Source organism: Neurospora tetrasperma (assembly GCF_000213175.1).
Source record: "Neurospora tetrasperma FGSC 2508 unplaced genomic scaffold NEUTE1scaffold_3, whole genome shotgun sequence".
Lineage (NCBI taxonomy): Eukaryota > Fungi > Ascomycota > Sordariomycetes > Sordariales > Sordariaceae > Neurospora > Neurospora tetrasperma.
In genome coordinates, this window is record NW_009799101.1 from 44,279 (window position 1) to 66,734 (window position 22,456).

Here is a 22,456-nt window from a genome sequence, read left to right on the forward strand (position 1 = left end):
AACACCTGGATGGACCGACACGACGCCATGGACTTCACCAACGAGCCTCCCTCCAAGAAGCGCCGGTTCCTGGGCGACCAGGGTGATTCGGACCATGTCGTTGCCGGCCCCAGCTCGTCTCCCCAGTTCAGTGCTCCCCCGAGCTCACCACCCAGGAAGAAACTCCTCCAAGACCCAAACAATGAAGTCCAGCCACGAGTTTCCAAAGATGCGGACGACAATGACGACAATGACGGCGACGACGACGACGAAGAACGCCCAAGATTCTTCACAGACGATGGCACCCTAACGCCCCACGCCACGAAGATATGTACTCCCTGGCTCAACGACATGCCCAAACCAGACCCCAGGAAAGGATATCTCTTGAAAGACGTCGATACTCCGATCGCGACACCGCGGGACGTGGCACCCCCAGTGGTCGAGCCCCCCCAGCTGGCGTTCGACAAAGACACATTCGAAGCCTTTGTTGGCGAAAAAGTTGCGTCCGATATCCTCCACGTCATCAGCAAGAACTGCGGCAACAACATCGAAAGAGCCGTCAACATGTACCTGGACGGAACATGGAAGAAGCTACACCGGGCGCCTCCAGTCAAAGTCAACTCGCATTCGCCCTTGGTTGTAGGAGGTCAGTCTCCCAAGAAAGCATCAACACCACAAGCACGCTCGCGGCCGCACGCTCAAGCCCAACCACAACCGCAATCGAATCCACCAATAAAGGCTCTCCCATCAATGCCAGAGGCCCGCTATGTCGGCGCATTTGGTGTTGAGGGATGGGCTACCAGGAGCGGGACAGGTCTCCTCAGACACGGTGACAGCGTTAAGATTGAGCGCCAAAAGATCCAACCGCCCACCGTCGCAAGAAAAGGGCAGACTAAGCCTGGCACCCCGCAGTCCATACCACGAGTCAGCGGGGCGGCTGCCAAACGTGTCGATGTCATAGTCCGCTTCAACGACGCCAGTGGCAGGGAACTCGGCCGTCTCGCCAAAGACACAGCCAACTGGGTGTCGACACTAATAGACCAGAACATCTGCAGATTCGAAGGCATCTGTGTTTACGCGCCCGAGCGACTACGAACGAACGAGACCGTCTTCTTGCAGCTCAAGTGCTATATGCTACGATCTGCCTTCTTGGGGAGAACACTCCAACTAGCCGACAATAGGGCTACCGGGTTCCACGAGAAAGACGAGACAACAGAAGAGAAGGACCTGCGGTTGAGGCAAGTGGCGCTTGTGAGACTGTTTCAAGAGATCAACATTGTTCCGTCTCGAGGCAACGCCGCTGCCGCCAAGGACGCCAGGAAAGACCTTCTTGAAGCAGCAGATTCGGCCGAGAAGAAGGCGATGGACAAGGCCAAGGCTGGGGACCACAGCACTAACGGATCAGCTTCTCCTCCCGAAGAGGCTGAAGAGGGTCAGGAGCTCGAGCAAGACCAACTCGACGCGCTGTACAAGAAGGCCCAATCCTTCGACTTTAACACCCCCGAAGCTGAACCAGCTGACACCTTCGCCATGACCTTGCGTCCATACCAGAAGCAGTCGCTGTACTGGATGCTGGCCAAGGAGAAGAACCAGCGCACAGAAGACCGCGAAACATCCATGCATCCCTTATGGGAAGAGTACATGTGGCCGACCAAGGACCATGACGATAAGGACCTACCTGTGGTTCCTGACCAACCCTGCTTTTACGTCAACCCATACTCTGGCGATCTGTCACTGGACTTCCCCAAGCAAGAGCAGCATTGTCTTGGTGGAATCTTGGCTGACGAAATGGGACTTGGTGAGTTTGCCTTTTACTTTTTTTTGTTTCTCTGACCTTATCTCCAGCTCACAGTCGTGTATTGCAGGCAAAACCATCCAGATGCTTTCTCTGATTCATTCACACCGATCCGAAGTAGCCATCAAGGCGCGGGAGGCTGGCCCTACCTCGGTCAACAACCTCCCACGTCTACCAACAGTCTCTGGACAGAAGACCACCGTTGACGCTCCGTGCACAACCCTTGTGGTTGCCCCCATGTCCTTGCTGGCGCAATGGCAAAGCGAAGCTGAGAATGCTTCCAAGGAGGGCACTTTCAAGACCATGATGTACTACGGGGCGGAAAAGAATGTCGATCTGGTGACCATGTGCTGCGAAGCCAATGCGGCCAACGCTCCAGACGTGATCATCACCAGCTATGGAGTCGTCCTCTCCGAGTTTACCCAACTCACCACCAAGAATGGAGACAGACTCAGCAGCCGCGGGCTTTTCTCCCTCAACTTCTTCCGTGTCATTCTGGACGAAGCACATAATATCAAGAACCGCCAAGCCAAGACCTCCCGCGCATGCTACGAAATCGCCGCCGAACACCGCTGGGTCCTCACCGGAACCCCCATTGTCAATCGTCTCGAAGACCTCTTCAGCCTTGTCCGTTTCCTACGCGTTGAGCCATGGAACAATTTTTCCTTCTGGCGGACCTTCATCACCGTCCCCTTTGAGTCCAAGAACTTTGTCCGCGCCTTAGACGTCGTCCAAACCGTCCTCGAACCGCTCGTCATGCGCCGCACCAAAGACATGAAGACCCCCGATGGCCAGTTCCTTGTTCCGCTTCCGCCCAAACACATCGAGATCGTCGACATCGAACTCTCCGAGCCTGAAAGGGCAGTCTACGACTACGTCTTCAACCGCGCCAAGCGAACGTTCTTTGACAATATGCAGGCCGGCACCGTCATGAAGGCGTTTACCTCCATTTTTGCACAGATCCTGCGGCTCCGGCAGTCCTGCTGCCACCCTGTGCTTGTTCGCAACCAGGAAATCCTCGCTGATGAGGAGGAAGCCAATATGGCCGCTGACGTTGCGGCGGGGTTGGCAGACGATATGGACCTCCAAACTCTGATCGAGCGCTTCACCGCCACCACAGACGACGCCTCCGAAACCAACAACAACTTCGGCGCTCACGTTCTTAGACAGATCCGTGACGAAGCAGTCAACGAATGCCCCATCTGCGCCGAAGAACCAATGATCGACCAGGCCGTGACAGGATGCTGGCACTCTGCGTGCAAGAAATGTCTGCTCGACTATATCAAACACCAAACCGACCGTAACGAGGTCCCGCGGTGTTTCCAATGTCGCGAGCACATCAACATCCGCGACATCTTCGAAGTCATCCGCCACGATGATGACCTGGAGACATCCTCTACCCCAGGGGCAAGTCCCGAGCCGCGCATCTCCCTACAACGCGTGGGTGCCAATGACTCCAGCGCCAAAATCGTCGCTCTAATCTCGCACCTCCGCACCTTGCGCCAAGAGCACCCCAAAATGAAGTCCCTAGTAATCTCCCAATTCACGTCCTTTCTCTCGCTGATATCCTCCGCCCTCACACGTCACAAAATCTCTTTTCTTCGGCTGGATGGGTCCATGTCCCAGAAGGCCCGCGCCGCTGTTCTTACCGAGTTTCAATCCACCAACAAGTTTTGCGTTTTGCTTCTCAGTCTCAAAGCCGGTGGTGTCGGGTTGAACCTGACCAGTGCCAAGAGGGTCTACATGATGGACCCGTGGTGGTCCTTTGCGGTGGAGGCGCAGGCGATTGATCGTGTGCATCGCATGGGGCAAGAGGATGAGGTGAGGGTTTATCGATTTATAGTGAAACAGAGTGTGGAAATGAGGATGTTGCGGGTGCAGGAGAGGAAGAAGTTTATGTGAGTTTGTCCCTGGATCAGTGACTTGATGACATTGAGTGGAGGGAGGTAAAAGGCTGACCTGACTTGACTGCAGAGCAACATCACTGGGGATGATGTCAGACGAGGAAAAGAAGATGCAGAGGATCGAGGATATCAAGGAGCTGTTGAGCTCAGACTAAGCGTATCGATATGCATGCCGGATGTCAGGGGAAACTGAAATCCAATCCATTTTCGTTGTTAGGCGTCCCGAGGTCCTTTTCTTGCATGCAGGGGCGTCCGTATACTTGTCTACCGCATACATAGGGCCATCTCAGGTCTACGTAGAGCAATAAAATCGCGCATACCAGAGCCCCAATTCCAACGTTGGCAGCAAGCAGGTCCAGCGACCCGGATACCTGGGTGACTCTACGACTACGGGGACAGCGTGGAAACTTCTGAGTTTTGGAAATCTGGATGGTCGGGTCGTTATGATTGTCGCCATCAAAGTTGATAAATCAAGGTGCCTTGTCCCTGACATACCTAGGTATAGGCGTGTGACATAAACAGCTGGACGATTCTGAATCAACTGAGGCTTTTGCGAGCACGCGGCCACTACTACGTTCTTGGTACCCGATCCAACCCGTCCACTTCTAGACTTGGCGCTTCCGCCTTTTTGCTGCCTCCGGTCTTGTAAGCGAAGTGTCTGGAGTGATACCCTGCTGCCCAGCGTTGCTTGATCGGCTGTCCTGTTCGACCGACTTTGAAGCGGGGTCGGCCTCCGACATTAAGCTGCCTGCATCCTGGGACAGGCCGGTTGCCCCAGAGAGCGGTGGGACAGCAAGATCCAATTCCGCCGGCAATTGATCGATAGCAGAACAAATCTTCTTATAGTGAGCGGGCATCCATATATCGTAGATATTCCTAATAATTCGATAGGATGTCCATTTGTCCTTCCCGTCCAAGGCAGTGAAATTGAATTCTTGGATTGGATAGCGGTAGTATTCATTCTCCTGCCCGTTTATTACCGGGTAGTGACCGTAGATAGATACCCATTTCTCATTATGTGAAACGGAGAAGGCGAGGATTTGCCGATTGACCTCATCCTCGCGCTTGATATAACGGAAGAGTTCGACAATAGCCCGCACCGCAAGGGTCATGCTATGGGCATTCTGCCGGTCTGCGACTTCGAATACGCCGCTACCACACTTCACTTCACAAGTTAGGAATGGGAAGTACATGTAGTGCGTAGATAGAAAGAGTGACTGATCCCCGTCGAAGATATTGCCAATGAATGGTGATAATTTGTTGAGCTGGTCCTCGGTGAACGCTTGACGCTTGAAACCTACAGCGTAATCAGGTTGTGGACGTGGATTAGCAAGCGGAATCGAATGTTTCCACCCTTCGTTGACAGTTTCCGTTAGGATATCAAGGTGCTTTGCACCGAATTTCGAAAGAGTTGCAGCTGAAGGGACAATAAGCCGAGCAATGTCTTGAATCACCCGCGCCTCATTTTTGTCGTGAAGGTCCAGGCACGTTATTTTGAAGATATCGTCTCGAAAGAGTGTGTCGCTTGGAATTGGCTGCGGAGTTTCGAGCAGAGAGCGAAGAAGATCCTTGTTAGCACTGGCTAATCCTAGAGGATCTTCGCGCAAATAGCTGCGTTTGGTCTCGAGCAAGACCTCAAAGAGCCGGCCTTGATATGGGACGGACTTCTCCTCCCTCGGCCCGGGCGTCGAGTTCGTAATGCCGGTGATGGTAGAGTTCGATCTCTTACGGGATAGAGGAGGTGAAGGTTTCTTTCGCGCAAGTGGACGGCCTCTGGGGGACTCCATCTCCGACGTGTCTTCGGGCCAGTCCTGTTCCTCTGGCCAGTGTCCGCGCTCCGCCCAGAATGCAATGGGGTCAACGTGTTTGCGTTCTTGGTCCGAGGCTGGGCTAGGGTCGGGCTCGGGCTCGGGCGCGTTCTCGGTCGGATGCTTGCGCCTACGTGGCTGTTTGGGAGCTGGGCCGGGGCCGGGCTCGGGCGCGTTCTCGGTTGATTGCTTGCGCTTGCGTCGTCTGTTTTGAGGCAGATGCTGAGACCAAATTTAGCTTGGGAACCATGACAAGGCATACGAGAGAAGGCACACCTGATGAGACGACGTCTGGCTGATTGGCGCCAACAATGATTGGGCTCGAGTGCGAACCATGATGACGACAATGGGAGGGAGGGAGAGGTCTTGATTATATCTTCAAATAAGAGTATGATGGAGTTGGGAGTCTAAGATCCTGGTTGTCCCTAAGAGATGGCTCCGGCCAACGACGGGACGGGAACGCGCCAGACACGGGACCCACTATTACTGTCGCGCCAATAGTGGTGTGCCATAGTACATGCTTACCTAGGAACTCTCATTCTCCGAGTTGCCCAAGCTGGCGGCTTTGTATGTACCTCGCTAGTCATGGTTGAAACAACTAAAATGTAAGAAAAATTGAAAGTATGATTGGTTTGGTGAAGGAAAGAGGAGACGTTCATGGAGGACGATTAGAGTGGATATACTGACGTGGGTCGCTTAGCGTACCTTAGCTCAGCGGCAACAACAACGACGGCCAGCCACACTACCTCGAGAAGTACGCCTCGAATCATCAACGGGCATCTGATGAAACGTCCCAAACTCTGATGCCAACACAGAGCTGCTTCCATTGGGAAAGCGACTAGAATGCAAAAGACACTAGCCGCCAAGCAGGCAGCAAGCAGGCAGCAAGCAAGCCAAAACCACGGACAACAAACCAATCGGCACAATTGCCCACACCATCGTCCCTAAACAGATGCAGCAAACCAAGCCCCCAAAATGGAAATGGTTGTCGTCTTCATCGTCCTTGTCCACCGAAGCATAATGATATAGCGTGTGTGACGATTGTGAGGACTCGGACTCGGACCCATATCCAACCAGGCTCGTATCATCATCATCATCATCATCATCATCATCTTGACCTAAGTCTTCGTTGCTGGTGTTGTTGGCAGAATAGGTTCTGACTGATTCTCACCCACAAGATCCGCCATCACTTGATAGTAGAGGTAGGTAGGCACCCTCCATGGCCCCGCCCTTCATCGCGTATTTGCGACGGCGGTAGCCTCTTGCCGCTTATCCTCCTCCTCCTCCTCCTCCTCCTCCTCCTCCTCTCTCTCTCACTCTCTATCTCTCTCTCTCTACCCCAACATGCCGACCAATGCCGTTCACTCCCTTCCCCCTTCCCAGATACCTCAATGTTGTCCTCTTCGTCCCCGTAACAACTCACAACTTCCCATCCAATCATCCTGGCTCACACGCCTGTATTCGACAATGTTCCGGCGGCCCATTGGGCTGGCTGCCCCGGATCACAGCTTTGGCAAAGGCGCGGGTAGGCGTGAATGTCTCGGTCTTCACGCACGAGCCAGGAACTAGTCCGACTTTTTCATTGACACTGGGGGGAGAGACGGCCCCACAAATGCTGGTAGACGGTTTTAGGTGGTATGCCGCACCGCTGGTAGGGAGAGTCTGGGGATCGAGGCCGGGATTCTAGGGAGGGTTCAAGTTGAGCGTCGGAGCGGACAAAGAGGTGGAATGGTTGGGTACTGGTATCGGCTACCCAAGCGAGGGGAGAGGAGGTTGCGTCGGATGACTTGTGAGGTCACAATGTGTCCGGGAGCCTGAATTCTGATCCCTAAGCTTGATCCTTGTTTTGATGAGGTGTTGAGATTGAGGTACACCGACGAAGGGGAGTGGGAACCCTACCACTACGTAGGTAGGTCTGGTATCTAGAGGTATATATTTCAATGACGCCAGCTGTACGGCATATATGTATTCGATCTCCGAAATGACAAACGTGGTGTCTTCAGATTAATGCGGAGAGTAGTATGGATGCCCGGCGGTCGAATGGGACAAGACCTTTGAGAACGTGCTGGAAAGTGGCTGAGCTCTGCTTCTGAGTACCTACCTACCTACCTAAACATGTACACGAGCGGGACACAGCCAGGCGCGGCGCACACATATCGCGGTATGTAAGCAACGCGTTGACTACAAGCCGGATGTGGAGATGACCAATAAATGCGCGGTGCAGTTCTCGATGCTATGTCGGCTGTCGTCCATTTAATAGGTAGCCAAGGGAGACCAGTCTAGTGCATTGGAAATCCAAAACATGCCCCTCGAAGTTGAGTTGCTGGTCTTTCCCCATTCATGGTCACCTCCCCAGACCTTATATAAAAGGAGGAGTAAGGGCCGTAAGGAGAAGCCATCATAGCTATTCGAGCGTGTTGTTGGTGCATCACCCACATCACGTCTCACACATGACAGGCGATGTGTTTCCGTTAATGTTGAACATTCCGGACAGTAGGCTTCAGCGGTACTCCCACACACTCTATTCGAAGATACTCGGTGGGCTTAAAGCCTTGCAACTCGGTATGTGGACTAGCGACGGGTATGCTTGACGTTCCGAAGCGCTGACCATAAACGTGGAAGGGGCACAGATGGGCGAGGAAGTTGATAATGCAATCCACATCAAGAAGAGGTTCGAGGTACGACATGCATGGCGCCACTGGAAAATGAGCCTGGCCGTCAAGGTTGCCTTTCGCTTGAAAGTGGTTCGTCAGTGTGCAGCAGCTCATGACCTTGGAGAAGATCGCTACAGCCAACGAAATGGCAACCAACAAACATATCAGTTAACGAAGAATCTTCCAGCTGGCGTCCGGTGGCGAGCCAAATCCTGCAGCGTGACAGGCGAGGCAATTCCAGCTGTCCAGCTTGCTCCGCTACAACCCGCCGGGCCGCCTTCAGTTGCATGCCACTCGGATCAGGCATATCCGGGTCAATCACCCGTCAGCTGCCGTTGGCAAAAATATGGGTGTCCTGCATGGCGGCCGTCGTTGGTGGCATGAGCCGCGTGCGTGGCTGGTTGGTTGCCGTTGGCGGACATGGGGACGTCGGTTGCCGTCGGGTGGCTGAAAGAAACATGTTCTGGAAGACTTGTTCGCGCGGTGTAACGTTGGGGTCGTGATGACCTTCGGTCCAAGGACGGAAACAAGACTTTATCACAAGTTTCCAGTATGCCGTCAAGGTCCTCCTCGTAAGTTACGAATCAGGACACGAGCTCGGCTGCAGACGTGTCTCATGCTGGTGGTTCTCATGTGCGTGTCGACAGCGTACGGTATGTACCTTGCAGTCGTCATGAAGTTGCGGTGTTTGGTTCGACGGTCGTCGCGGTCCTGCGGCTCTGCGGCTTTTGCGTTTACGTACTAGCAGCTTGCTTGCGCGGCTCGACGCCGACAGCTTGACAAAATATCTGACAACAAGTGAGCAGTTAGCGTCGCATCCAGACCTCTTCGCTTGGTGGAGGATGGGTCCTTTGTTTTGTTAGCCCCTTTTCTTGCCCTGTTGCCATGTCATTTGAGCTGGGATCCATCATCATTACTCGAGGGACATCGGATGTCGTTGAAATTCCAAAATTGCGGGTGTTTGCTTGAGCCGAATCACATGGACTTTTTCGAGATTTCTTCGGTTACCCTCGGCTTGAGTTGTCAACCGCATTCTTTTCCCCCTTCTGCTGCACTAACAAAAAAAAAAGAAACACAAGGACCTCGCTCGCCGAGCGGCGAGGAAGCCCCCTGAAAGAAATTTGTTCTTTTCCCTGCTCTGGTTTCCTGATTCGTGAAGGTCCTTTGGAGAAAAAAAAAAAAAAAAAAAAAAAAAAGGGTTGTTCGACTCTGCCCTACCGCGCCCTACCAAGCTGCCAACCGGACAAGGACCCCTCAGCCCGTGCACTCGTTCCTGGCAGGGAGCGCGCAGTCCACACATCAAAGCGGCGTGGGGCCTGAAAATAACGTGCACTAAAAAATTGTTTGAAAAGCCTAACTCGATCCACCAAAAAAGACCCACCTACATTTAGGGTTCCACTTGTGTACCTTTGTGTGGTGCCGTTTCCTGAACTTTTGTCGACGGTGAGGGTCGCGGTGAGACCGGTCGTTGGAGCACCGTAGCAATGGCAGTAGGGAGACGAGCAGGGAGACGGTGGTCATCTGGTTTGAAGAGTTCTCAAATCCCACTTTTGCGATTTTCGATCTCGATCGTGCGTTTCGATTCGTGACGACTTTGTGGGTTCGCTCGTTTCGTCATTTCGAAGTGGAATCTTTTCTTCGAGTCCCAGGATGAACGACTGGTCCGAGTTTCCTGCAAGTGTTTGTTGTACATATGTTGGCCTCAATTCGTGTGCATAGAGTCTCACCTTTTCCATTAACTCGAAGTTTTTGAGCCGCAAGAGCTGCAAGAGCCTCGATGCATATCTCTCATTGGACAGCACAAGACTAAGCCCTCCCGCGACAAGATCTTCAGCACCTAATGACTTCACAGCTCAAGTCTCTACAGTGTACAGCATCGGGTTGTCTGCCAAGACATGTCGTTGGAAGACTCGACGCCCTCCAAGACTGCATCCGGCTGTCTGGACCCGCTAGCCCCGTCACCCCCAGTCACGAACCCCGGCGGCCCCATGTTTCCCTTACGTTTTTGCGGAGGATTTCTCGGCGTGCTCCATCGCTGAGGCCCTGCACAGTCATCGGCCGACTCCGAAATTCCTCTTTTCGGTTTTCAATGAGGGAGGGCGATGTTCAGGCACCGTTCGACCACGGACAGCCGATTCGACGCAGGTACAGTACACGTGTGGTGGTAACAACTATGTAGGTAGCTGAGGAGTAATGGGACCCGGTGTCTGAAACGGGCCATTTGTAACCAAATGGGTGAGCATAAGGTGAGGTTTCACCGACTATTTCGGTGTTCGATGAAATGGAAAACTTCTTTTTGTAGCCCCGGGCCTGGCGAGCGGTGTTTCCGTGTCCCCAGACTTGAGTGAATGCGGCAGCATTGAACACAAAGCGGCTTGTCGGACCGTGTCCGTTTTCACCATCTGATAACCCCGCAAGGGCCCATCTTCGAAGGTGAAGAGGAGTTACTGAGTTCATGAAACAAATCAAAAGCAACAACAACAAACATGTGGACCACAACATCATTGTGTAATTTCTTGTGCATTTTGCGCATTTTGCGAGCTCTTTTGTGACTGACAGCTTGCAAGCAGTGTCTTCCGTTGTCACCACCAGTCATCAAGACCAGGTGGGAGTCACAACAGGCCAGGCATTCTTGTCATCATCACCATTGGCTTTCAGTAAGCTTCCAGGAGTCACTTGCCGTGTGACACCACCACGGTCGTTGAAGGCGCAATATGTTTGGCCTGCCATGGGTGCTAAACGGCGGGCCATTAGGTAATAGATTAGCGGCCTGCATGCACTGCATGCGCTGGACATGTCGTTTTGGGTTTTGTGAGGCTCAACATTGCAGCTTTGTCACTTTCCATGTCGCAACAACTTTTAGCTTTTCCGATGGGGGGGCCTTGGGCCACAAATACCGCTTTTGCAATGAAACTGTAAAATACGTGTATCGCCAGACGTCCTAATGCTTTACCACAGCACGTTTCCAGTTCCACCCATCTGATGTGGTTCGGCGGGGTGTTGCTATTTCTGTCACTTTCCATGTTACAGTACTAGAAGTCTTCCAAAATGAACTTCACCACCCTACATGTAAGAAGATGAGCGAGTTTGCGGTGTATACGGTGAAATCCCCGCTGTTTTCGAAACAGGAACCAGATGCAAAGGGATTTCGTGGATCTCCTTGGCCTACGGTGGCAGCCAGGGCCCACGGGAACTTCTTTGGGCAGCGACAGCGTTCAGGCCTTCAGGGGCTCGACGTAAACCCCGTGGGAGAGTTTTGTCTCGCGAGTCGAGAGTCTCGGAAAGTGAATTCCTACTGTATCCGCTGATCCTACTCGTCCTGTAGGGCTGTTGTGGCAGATCTCCTGTTCGTAGGGCTTCTGCGGTGAGCGCGAATCGACGCTGGAATACCCGGACAGCTCGGTCTCGGGAATCTCGGGGCATTCCTAACACATGCAAGCGAGCGACAGCGACCTGAGGCTTTGTCAACCGATGGAAATACCCAAGGTACTGTGTATGTCGTCGGCTCAAACGTACGGAACGCACAACGATCTTCCAAATAGACAAGGACGGACATCTGCCAATCATGCCGTGCCCGTGGTGCTCGTGACGGGAAATGACAGTCGTATGGAAGTGTCGGGCAAGTAGACCGCAGTGGTGGTGTCAGTGTGGATATTGCGATCCCTAAGAATATCCTTAATAGAGGCATAAAAGAAAATAACAACCATAACAACAATTGCACTGGTAACAAAACCGACAAGGTATGGTCATTGTAGGTATACAACAACCTTCTGGGTGTTATGGTTCGCAAGCCTTATTAGAGGTACCGTACGCAACTGAGCAAGGACATCAGGTCCGGCAGTCTTGGCCTCGGTGGGTGAAGCACCGGGAAGAAGCTGCTTTTCCCCGGATTTCAGCCTGCTGAAACCTTAGGTACGTAATGGAAGCCCCGGACGGAAAGCGGGCAGGGCGGGAATGGAAACACGTAACGAATAACCTCAAGGAAAAGAAAAGGGGGTGCTACAGTCCAGCATCTTGGTTGGTTTGTGTTCCAGATCTCCCCCGCCGCGTCCACTCTTGCATTGACCTGAGTGAGGCCCATGTGCGGTGCCTGGTGGCCCTGAATCGGTCTTGGCCGGCGGTAGGATCTCCATAAAGTCATTGTCGCGTCTTTCGGTCGAAACACCTCATCGAAACTCGAGAGCACTGAATTTCCATGGGGGGTACGTATCTCTATCTACCTCAATGTTACCTGATGGAAGCTCCATTGAAACTGAATTTGTGGAATTTGTCAAAAAATTGAAAGCCGTTGGCTGCCCGAACAAGGCAGGCGATACCTCTACTACATACCTGATCCCTGAGTACGTGCCCGTACAGCCGTCAAGGTTCTGAAAATTCTTGAGCGGAGTGCCACCGTAATGCCTGTCCCCGGTGCTTGAATATTCAGTTGGGGCTAACGTCAAGGACTCCTTCTACAGAAAACGGATGTACGGGTAGGCCTACAAGTCCCAAATTTTGTAGGCGAGAACTTAGAGGCCCACCCACCTGTTAGCGCCACTTTCCAGGGCATCCGCGCCCGGGCTTTCAGCGGCTTTGGTTGGTGGGGGTGAATCTGGAGGAAGAATTGAACAGTCGGGCAACAACGACTTGCAGTCGTTGTTGGGTTTACACGTGTACTTTTTATAAGGTTCAAGAGGGTCACAGCTCAATTGAAGAACATGAACCAGCAAGGAAGAACCCCTTTACTTCATCTTGTGCTAGGTACCTCTAAGGGAGATCACCCAAGGGCACAGCAGATCCGGTCAGATCCGCGTCGCACTCGTCAGGACTCCCTTGAGTTTGTACTTGCCAAAGTCTCTACTGTAGCGAGAAAGACAGACTGAAATCAGAGGAAGGAAGTCGCCGTGATAGGTACCTCTAAACCTGGATGGCGGGCCGGAGTCAGTCGCACATTGTGGATTGAGGTTCAGTTGTTGAAGGGAATAAACAACCTCTGTCGCTGCTCCACAACCAAGGCATTGTGTGAAATTTTCATTTTTTTCATGTTAGCGCATTGCTGTCACGGTATGGTAACTTAGCAACTGGTCCCTTGGACGCAGTTTGAACTCTACAGTACTATGCATAGCTTATATGATGTTTGAACTGCCCTTGACACCTGACAAAAGCCCCGGCTTACTGTAATCCCCCGGTTAATATGAAGACGGGAATAGCGGGAGCATGAATCAGCCCTTTGCCGAAACACATTCCAAATTCCTTTTCGTCGAAGCTCCCCGCGCCATGCCAAATTGCGGGTGAAGCTTGGATGAAAAGTACATGGTAGAGGTACCGTTCATGGTAACATACATGTTCTTACGCTACACGGTCCATGGCTCCGGTGGGGTCCCGACGTCCGGTAGCAGATGCCGCGGAGAGCCCAGACTGCGTACTACAGTTGAGAGGCATGTACCGCAGGTACAAGTGACTTTGGCAACAACACACTGAAAGCGACCGAGGAAGAAGGAAACAAAGAGAAAATGGAGCCACAATACAGGGCGGCCTTGTTGTGCCCGGGCGTTAGCATGCCCGTGGTTGGGCCCAGATCCTGGCAGATCCTTGTGGTTCTTTTCGTGGGCCTTGTGACATGACACATAATTACTCGATGGAAATGCTCTTGACGGAGCATCCAATACTGCCCTGGATCCACATACCTTTTATAACCTCTTGATCCCTATGTCGTTTGTTCCTGGCCTTGCTTGTTGTGATCAGTTATCATTTGGTCTTCTCCTCTTATACACCCCTTTGCCTTAGTCACCATCGTCTCATTTGGCACTCACCGACCCTCTTCATCTTGTGTTTGCAACTGTCTCTGCCCAAGGTACGTACTCTACTTATATTGCTGATCTGGTACAACCGGAGATTCCCTCGACATTCGATCTGAGTATGTCATTGGATTTCCATGTGGCGCCATACTGACTTGGACACTTTCTAGCGTTACGTCAATTTCACCTTCCAGCTCTTAAAGACACCATATATCTGACCCTCAACGAACACTTCTCGAATCTCAGCTACTCGAGTTAGTCAAGGCCAGCACAACGAACAGACACTTCGTCCTTCCACATTGAAACTACGTCATTGCATTATTCAGATTCCTGGAGGTTTTCCAGAGCCCCCCTCAACGCCAACAAAACAGGGCACCGTTGCTGCAATTTTTTTTTTAGTTTGGTGGACATTGGAGACTCGAAGTGCATCGAAACCAAGCTGGATCGGGAAAGGCTGGCGTACCCACGGCACACACAACTGGACCTAAAAAGATTTGACAGATCTTGTGACGATCGAAAGAAACAAAGGAAAAGGTAGCATTCGCGGGACGCAACATCAGCCGACCGACCCTTCGAGTGTCTTCTCGCAGCGAATCCCATCGCCCAACACAAGCCCCGACTTACAGCGCACCTTCCCCCGCATTGGCAGGGGTAAGCAACACCAACCATGCCACACCGAGTTGTCGATTTCCTGAGGTCGTCGGCCAACACGCTTGAGTTCCAGGTCTCGACCTTTACAAAATCCGGCAAGACTTCCCGAAGGCGCGAGAGTCCGACGGGCGCTGCTCGCGTTGGTCACGGAATCACAGAACGAGTTGCGTTCGCCTCGAGCGAAGAAGAAGACAGCAGCAACACGACGCCACCACGATCCATGTCTCCTCTGCTAAGGTCCAGCGATTCTTCGGATAGCGCACACACCACCAGCACAGCGTCTAGCACTAACACGAGCAAAGAGGTCGTTAGCGCCAAGGACCACCACCACCACCACCACCACCACCATCACCACAAAGAAAAGGACCATCACCACCACAGGATATCCTTCCCGGGCATGCACTTCGGCCGTTCCAACAAAGATGTGCACGCCAACACGCCCGCCTCTCTCGACTGGAAGCTCGAGTCACCTCCAATCGTGCTCTACAATGACCCAGAATCATCCACGGGCGCGCTCGTCTCCGGCCAAATCTTTCTCAACATCAAGGACGACCACGACCTGCTAGACGTCGAGTCCATCAATGCCACACTGCAGATCCACGTCACACAAAAACGACCTTTCACTCACCACTGCCACGATTGCACCCACCAGTACACCGAGCTCAAGAAATGGCAGTTCCTCGACCACCCTCTCGTCCTTGCCAAGGGGCAGCACTCCTTCCCCTTCTCTGTTTTGCTTGACGGTCACCTACCAGCCAGCATGGACGGCCCTCTGACCTCCATCGCCTACGAGTTCAAGGCCGAGGCCCTGACCAAGGCTAACGGCACTTTGCAGCCAGTCATCAAGCTTGAAAAGGTCCTCGACGTCAAGCGATCCCTCGCCACCTCTGAAGTGCCTCACCACAGCATCCGCGTCTTCCCTCCCACCAACATCAAGGCCAACGTGCACTACCCCCACCACATCCACCCCACGGGCACCAACACGCTGCAGATCCGCCTGGACGGGATCGCTAGGCTCAACCCCAAGGTCGGCACGATGGAGTACTGGAAGCTCAAAAAGTTGACGTGGAGGCTCGAGGAGATCTCCAAGTCCCTGGCGCCAGCATGCGAGAAGCACGCCCCCAAGCTTCCTGTCCCGCCCACCCCGGCAGAGGGTAGTGATGGCCAGCCTCAGCAACCAAAGGGCCTGCCGAGAACCGAAACCCGCATCATCGGCGAGAAGACCATTTTCTCTGGTTGGAAATCATCCTACTCTTCGGCTACCGATTCGCACATTGAGCTCGAACTCGACTACTTCATCTCCAAATCCCATGCCTCCCCCGCAGTCTGCGACACGCGATGGACCGCGCCCGGCACGTCCACGTCGCACGAGGTGTCACACCAGCTAATGGTCGAGATGGTGGTCAGCCAGGAGTGGGCGCCGGTGGGTAAGCCCAACTTGGTTACGCATACCGGCGTAGGTAGGATTCTCAGGATGCACTTCTCTTCTATCCTTACGGAGCGCGGAGGCATTGGTATCTCGTGGGATAACGAGGCGCCGCCCATTTACCAGGACGTGCCCGAAAGTCCGCCAGCCTACTCTGAGCTGATGATGGCTGGTGAGTCGATGGACGGGGTGATGGAGAGTGACACGCTTATGTTGCCTAGCGGGCTGGGCAGTGCAGCTGGAAGTGGAAGGTCGAGCGCCGTGTCTAGCAGGAGGGGATCGGCTGAGATGCAGAGGAGGTGAAGAGCCCTGATGCAAAAGCCTTTTGGCCGCTGGTTGGGTAATCACCGAAAGGGCAAGGGTAAGTTCAGGGTGCAGATTGAAGTGAGGGTTGAGGTGGGGTTTGATTGGTTTTTGGGCTGTTGGTTCACGACTTTTGCGAGTCTGAACTGTGGGCGGGTGCCCGCTTCGGCCTCGAGCGATTCTCTCGCATGACCTTGTTCTTCTTCATTTTTTTTTCCTTTTCTTTTGTTTATACGTGGTTTCAACATTATACCCCCCCCTTGCACAGGCACCGGTTAGAGAAGGTTGCGGAGGTGACATTACGCACTCACCGGGTTGGCAACTGGCAGGAAGTTTTGGTTTAGCATGTTTTATTTACTTCTTGTCTTTTCTTTTTCTTCTTTTGGGTATCAGACGAGGGAGGATGTGAAGAAAATTTGGGGCCTGGATCGGAAGTCAAAAAGTTCTTTTGGGGTTTAACTTTTGTGTGTAGTATTCATTATCAGCATTGCTGTCTTCAACACAGCGGCATATTTACTGGCGTTTAGAGGGGGGATCAAAATGAATTGAATGGGCTGCCCGCGAGTGGCTATGAGGAGCATTGGAGTAGCTTTGATACAAAGCATGAAGCATATGAAACCATGTACTACTATAGAGTGTCAACATAAAGTGAACAAATGTAAACTCTATTACAGCAGTGTGCCTGTTCCATTCTGCCTGTAAGCGACCTAACCTGAACATGGTATCGGTGCTGTGAGTGCCAACGCACAAGGTCCGTCAACATCCTACATATCAAGCCCATGCTTGACGCCAGGATGTCACGATGTCAATAGGTAGTGTGACTCAACAGCCCGACAACCAAATGCTTCATCCATGTCACGGTCAACATCAGCAGTCTCTTCGCCTCCTGTGTCGGATGTCAAGCCAAGAGATGAGAAGTGTGGAGGAGTGGTTGGAGTGGACGGATGTGGAACCCGGGGCCGAGGTCGAAAGACAATGCCACCGTAATCGGAGCTCACTTGACCTGTTCTCCATGAACTGTTGGACGACGACACGCGTACATATACAGTACACCCACGCATGAATCATTCTCAGGACATTACTTAGCGAACAAGACCAGACAAGCATCCGCCATTCCGTCATCAAGACCTGAACTTTCCCCACAAACCGTAATATACCGGAACTTATTGTCGGGAGGTGGTACAATAGGTAGTTAAGAGGTATTTCCCTTGCTACATTAGCATCTGGTCTTCCGTTCGTGCGCTTGGAGCACTGAGCACAGAGCTTCCCGATCTCACGATTTTGGAAGCGGGAACCCCCAGTTCCGGGACCGGCGGTGGCAGTGCCACTACAGTAGTACTGACCTGGACCTCGACAGTCTGCTGTTGCCAGTGTCAATGCGGACCGGTCTCCCACGGTTTCGCGGGGTTCGTTGTGGGGATAGCTCCGGGCGGAAAGAAGGATAGAGGAAGACTGATGTTATGGACGTTATAGTGAGGTCATTGCCAGAGTCATCGCGGAGGGGCTGGGGAGGAGCAGAGAGCAGATAGTACTGTAGTAACCTCAGGTGTAGTCAGCTCGAAGAGGCTCTTGCCAGTTTGACAGTTGCTTCCCTTGTTGGCTTCAAGTGGAACTCTGCGTGAGAGCTTCAACGGCCTGTGACTCCCTCTGGAGGCCACGCCAAGTCCATGTGCCGCTGCTTCTCATTATTCATTCTCCCACAATCAAGAAGAAAACTGAAAAAAGAGTCGAAATGTGTACGAACAATGAAACCTAGGTAGTGAAGAATGAGCCGCTGCGATGCTATCGTCGCACGAATCCGGGGTGCATAAAGCCATGGATCCCAAGCAAGAGTTGGGGGTCTTGCAGTGATGTTGAACGGCAACTGCCGGCCGATTGGAGGTTCAAAGGATGCCTTGCCAAGAAACCAATGGCCAGGCAGCTCCAGGCCCGGCTCCAGCCGAGGCGTTTTCTCTTAGCAGTGCATCAGTCTTGCCGGGTTTTGCCAGCCGGCACCCCCCAGCTCTCCAAGCGGGGACCTTATCGATAAGCGGCTGGCATGGCGGGAACCTTAAGTTCGCCGCCGCGGTTAGTCACCGTCATCGATTGTGGGTAAGGCGACTGCTGTGTGCATCTTCCAACAGCACTGCAGGGGCATCAATTGATTTGGATGACTCTTCGACCGCTACAGTACCCTGACGCCCGCATATGCCATAGGTACATACCTTGGCTTCCATTCGGGTTCGACTCAGACGGCGAGAAGAACATCACCGAAACTTCGCTTCTACTTCAAGGCATACAAGAAGGCACACTCTTCAGCCTTTGCCATTACTACCTAGTTTTGCATCTGACATATACTCCATCTACTTGTGTCTTTGAAGCTCTTTACTTACCTACTTGTCATTGTCTGACGAAAATACCGTCTCACCGTTCACTACCTCTGTCTCCCACGTCCCTACAAATTAATATCAGCTTGAATACCTACTACCTTTCATCCCAACTGTTTCTGGCCCAATGATTCTTAGGATATATTCCATAGCTTACTTGTGATCTTTTCAACACTTGGTTCCTGACCCCTCTTATCGCTCACCTCCCGACCGCAGCCATGGCATCAAAACAGGCACCGCACGAACGACGAAAAGGCGAAGCTGCCCTTAGCGACTTTGCCGAGTACGTCGAGAGACAGCAAGCATTGCGTTATCCGAACAAGGCTGCCCAGAGCCAGACTGCGACAACATCAGCAGCGGCAGGCCCAAATTCAACGTTATCCTCAAAAATCGCCCCCGAAGTCGAACATCATGCTGAGCTCGACGACATCCTCGACAGCCTCAACCTCTCCGAGCCCGGTCCGCGAATAAGACTTCGCGACCTTCTGCTGTCCGCCCCTGACGATGACGCCTCCCTCCAGAAACTTGCCGACATCGTTGGTGAGCGGTTGGACGAAGGACACGGCGAATCCGTCTTCGACATCGGCTTCGAGAACCATGGCGAGAGCTTAAAGTTGACCAAGGAGGATTGGGAGGTGGCATACAAGAGGTTATCGCAGGCCGCAGCCCAGATTGATGCCGACTGCCAGCTGCTATTAACCAAGAACTTGGGCGGCGATCTCGACGGTACCCCGACCCGCGATGGCGACGTGAGCGGCAAGGTGATGATCCGTCGACGGCCGTCCGCAGCCGAGGAGGTTATCGAAACGCGAATAGCAGTCGTGGGCAATGTCGACGCTGGCAAATCCTCGATGCTGGGTGTTTTGGTCAAGGGCGACTTGGACGACGGTCGCGGTCGCGCACGCGTGAATCTTTTCCGACACAAGCACGAGATTGAGACCGGTCGTACGTCTTCCGTCGGCATGGAAATCATGGGCTTCGACTCGCACGGTCAGACCATTCTTTCCGACACGCCCGGTCGCAAGCTCTCGTGGGAGGAAATAGGCAAGCGCAGTGCGAAAGTAATCACTTTTACCGATCTTGCTGGGCATGAACGGTATCTTAGGACGACCGTCTTCGGCTTGTTGTCATCGTCGCCAAATTACTGCCTGCTAATGGTAGCGGCCAACAACGGGCTAATAGGCATGTCCAAAGAGCATCTTGGTATTGCTTTGGCGCTGAACGTGCCAATAATGGTGGTCATTACCAAGATCGATATCTGCCCGCCTAACATCCTGGAACAGACCATCACCCAGATCACCCGCATCTTGAAGTCTCCTGGTGCGAGGAAGATCCCCATTTTCATCAAGAACCATGAGGAATGCATCAACACGGCCACTCAGTTCGTCTCCCAGCGCATCTGCCCCATCTTCCAGGTCAGCAACGTAACAGGCGAGAACTTGAGCTTGGTCCGTTCGTTCCTGAACATCTTGCCGCACCATGGACGGTACGACGCCGACGCGCCTTTCGAGTTCCATGTCAATGACACTTTTAGCGTCCCCCACGTCGGCACGGTCGTCTCGGGAATCGTCAAGTCGGGGGTCATCCATGCGGGTGATGAGGTTTACCTGGGGCCGGATGGCTTGGGCAAGTTCACGACCACGGCGATCAGGTCGATTGAGCGGAAGAGGATAGGCGTCCCGGCGGCGAGCGCGGGCCAGTCGGCCAGCTTCGCGTTGAAGAGGGTCAAGAGAAAGGACGTTCGTAAGGGAATGGTGGTGCTCTCCAAGACTGAAAGTGGACCGCCGAAGGTGTATCGGGAGTTCATTGCTGAAGGTAAACACGCCGCTTCCTTTTGCCTTCACTTTTCTCTGCCCCTTGGTGCCATTAAAAAAATTCTGTATGTATCCTAACGTGCAATAGTCCTCATCCTTTCCCACGCAACCACCATCAAAACCAAATACCAGGCCATGCTTCATGTCGGCCCCGTCTCCCAGACATGCGCCATCATCGACGTTGATCGTCCGTTTATCAGAACCGGCGATCGGGCTACCGTCGCGTTCCGGTTTGTCCAAAGACCCGAATATCTAGTCCCGGGAGACAGACTCCTCTTCAGAGAAGGCAGAACCAAGGGGTTGGGTATCGTCAAGAGTGTAGGGTATGATCCCGAACGGCCGTTGGGCGGGGTTAATGTGGGTGAAGGGGGTGATAAGGTGGCTGCGGGCGTTGAAGATGTCAAACATGAGGGTGGCGGTAACGAGGTGAAGGTTGGTGCTTAGTGACCTGGCGCCTGGTGCTGGCTTGGCGTTGGGCAGATGATGTTGTGGTGATCCAAGTTGGGGGTCGCGTTATCTTTTTTGTTATACTTCCTTTGATGCATGGCCTCATCTCATTGTTTTGATGGCTCATATACGGAGCGGCGCAGTCAGGGCACAGTACAGAACTAGTAGTGACTCACCATCTGCAGATATTTAAGTAGTAGTAGTATGGACCACGTGGCTTTTGTATGTGTCTTGGTGGAAGATGAGTGACCTACGGGTATTCTTAAATGAACATATGAAAATTCTTGAGCAGCGTACTGTATTCTTTGTACGAGCGATCCTTTTCAGCCTCCTCAAAAGGAAGCAGATTGCCTGGCTATCAATGCTCCATGGCCGGGAATAACAATGGTATATCTGTGCCGTGATCTATCTTTCGGCTCCAACGACAAACGACGAACATGATGTGATGACGGTGATAGTCACATTTAAAGCCAACCTCTCTCCTCGTTTTCCTCTCTTATCCTCCTCCCGAAGCATGGTTACCGGTTTCCTTTGTAAGCGCCGCCCCTCTTGACCTGGAGGAAGCCACCACCTAGGTAGGCTAACGACGACCCATGTCCAACTCCCACTGAGACAAACCTTCGGCTGCTGACTGTCCAGAACCCTCCGTCGTTGCCGTTCCCTTTCCTTTCCCTTCCGAATGCCCCTCCTCTTCCCTATCTACCCCCTCCCAAAACTGCGCCTCATCCGCCACGTGCGATAAGTTCCACCTGCCGACGGGCAACCGGTCCTGGCCAAGCGGGCCACCGGAGAAGGGCTTGATGCCGTAGCGGTGGCGGAAATCGTGCTCGTCAACTGGTCGCTCCACATACACGGCCTCTTCTCAAGAACGGGTAAAGGGCGAGATGAGCACGACGGAGTCGCCGCGAACGAAGAGCATTTCGGACTTGCGGGAGATGGTCTGTCTTTTGTTAGAATATGAGAGTAACGGGAAGGGAAGAGCATAAAAAGAACAAAGTGGTATGAGAAGGAAAGCGAAAGGAGGGTGAGTATAACGGGAAAGGGGTGAGAGGTGGGTTGACGAGAGAGTGGCGGTGGGTAAGTGATGAGATGGCATACCTTCAGGTCATCCTCCTCGGTATCTTCATCATCCACGACGTAAATGGTCTCTTCGACTTCCCCGAGGACAAGGTTGCAATGGGAGTCGTAGGCCTACGTCACAGTATCCGAGTTAGCAATGAGTTCGGGTGGTGGTGAGTGAGGGGTAACGGAAAAGAGGTGACGACTGAAAAGGGGACATGTAAACATAAAGAGTGGACTTACGTGCAGACGGCCCTTGAGCTCCCTATCACCTCTCAGCTTGACGCAGACAACCTCATCAAGCAAAAGGCGGACGAGGTCCATGGGCTCGGAAACGGAGCCGGCATCTTCTACTGCGTCGGCCATTTTGTGTGATGTGTGATATCAAAAGAGCCAAAAAGACAAAAAACGAGTGAAGAGACAGAAAATAATGAAGTTGGCGTTGTGTTCCTGTTGTTGATGGCGGGGACCTC

The 22,456-nt window shown here is 53.0% G+C and overlaps 6 protein-coding genes across 6 annotated transcripts; 3 read left to right on the plus strand and 3 right to left on the minus strand.

The window, feature by feature from the left end:
- Positions 1-27: 27 nt before the first annotated feature.
- On the plus strand, positions 28-3,970 carry NEUTE1DRAFT_80682 (DNA repair protein rad-5; the record flags this gene model as incomplete). The annotated part of the gene is made up of 4 exons (XM_009852069.1): positions 28-186; positions 424-1,777; positions 1,845-3,672; positions 3,749-3,970. The coding sequence occupies 4 exons, from the start codon at positions 28-30 to the stop codon at positions 3,831-3,833; spliced, it is 3,426 nt and encodes a 1,141-aa protein (XP_009850371.1).
- A 313-nt stretch (positions 3,971-4,283) lies between these two features.
- NEUTE1DRAFT_129250 (uncharacterized protein) lies at positions 4,284-5,822 on the minus strand (the record flags this gene model as incomplete). Its single annotated transcript, XM_009852070.1, has 2 exons — positions 4,284-5,708; positions 5,763-5,822. 2 exons carry the CDS (start codon positions 5,820-5,822, stop codon positions 4,284-4,286), a joined length of 1,485 nt encoding a protein of 494 aa, XP_009850372.1.
- A 7,520-nt stretch (positions 5,823-13,342) lies between these two features.
- Positions 13,343-13,748, minus strand: NEUTE1DRAFT_28609 (uncharacterized protein; the record flags this gene model as incomplete). Its single annotated transcript, XM_009851920.1, has 3 exons — positions 13,343-13,385; positions 13,459-13,537; positions 13,643-13,748. Coding segments are annotated over 3 exons (228 nt in total), but the record flags the coding sequence as incomplete, so codon positions are not given.
- A 737-nt stretch (positions 13,749-14,485) lies between these two features.
- On the plus strand, positions 14,486-16,972 carry NEUTE1DRAFT_121721 (uncharacterized protein; the record flags this gene model as incomplete). The annotated part of the gene is made up of 1 exon (XM_009852071.1): positions 14,486-16,972. The coding sequence occupies one exon, from the start codon at positions 14,585-14,587 to the stop codon at positions 16,295-16,297; it is 1,713 nt and encodes a 570-aa protein (XP_009850373.1).
- Positions 16,973-18,555: 1,583 nt separating this feature from the next.
- NEUTE1DRAFT_116744 (GTP-binding protein 1) lies at positions 18,556-21,146 on the plus strand (the record flags this gene model as incomplete). The annotated part of the gene is made up of 2 exons (XM_009852072.1): positions 18,556-20,478; positions 20,566-21,146. The coding sequence occupies 2 exons, from the start codon at positions 18,882-18,884 to the stop codon at positions 20,919-20,921; spliced, it is 1,953 nt and encodes a 650-aa protein (XP_009850374.1).
- A 67-nt stretch (positions 21,147-21,213) lies between these two features.
- Positions 21,214-22,419, minus strand: NEUTE1DRAFT_121723 (uncharacterized protein; the record flags this gene model as incomplete). The annotated part of the gene is made up of 4 exons (XM_009852073.1): positions 21,214-21,495; positions 21,543-21,780; positions 22,023-22,115; positions 22,227-22,419. 4 exons carry the CDS (start codon positions 22,347-22,349, stop codon positions 21,443-21,445), a joined length of 507 nt encoding a protein of 168 aa, XP_009850375.1.
- Positions 22,420-22,456: the final 37 nt, after the last annotated feature.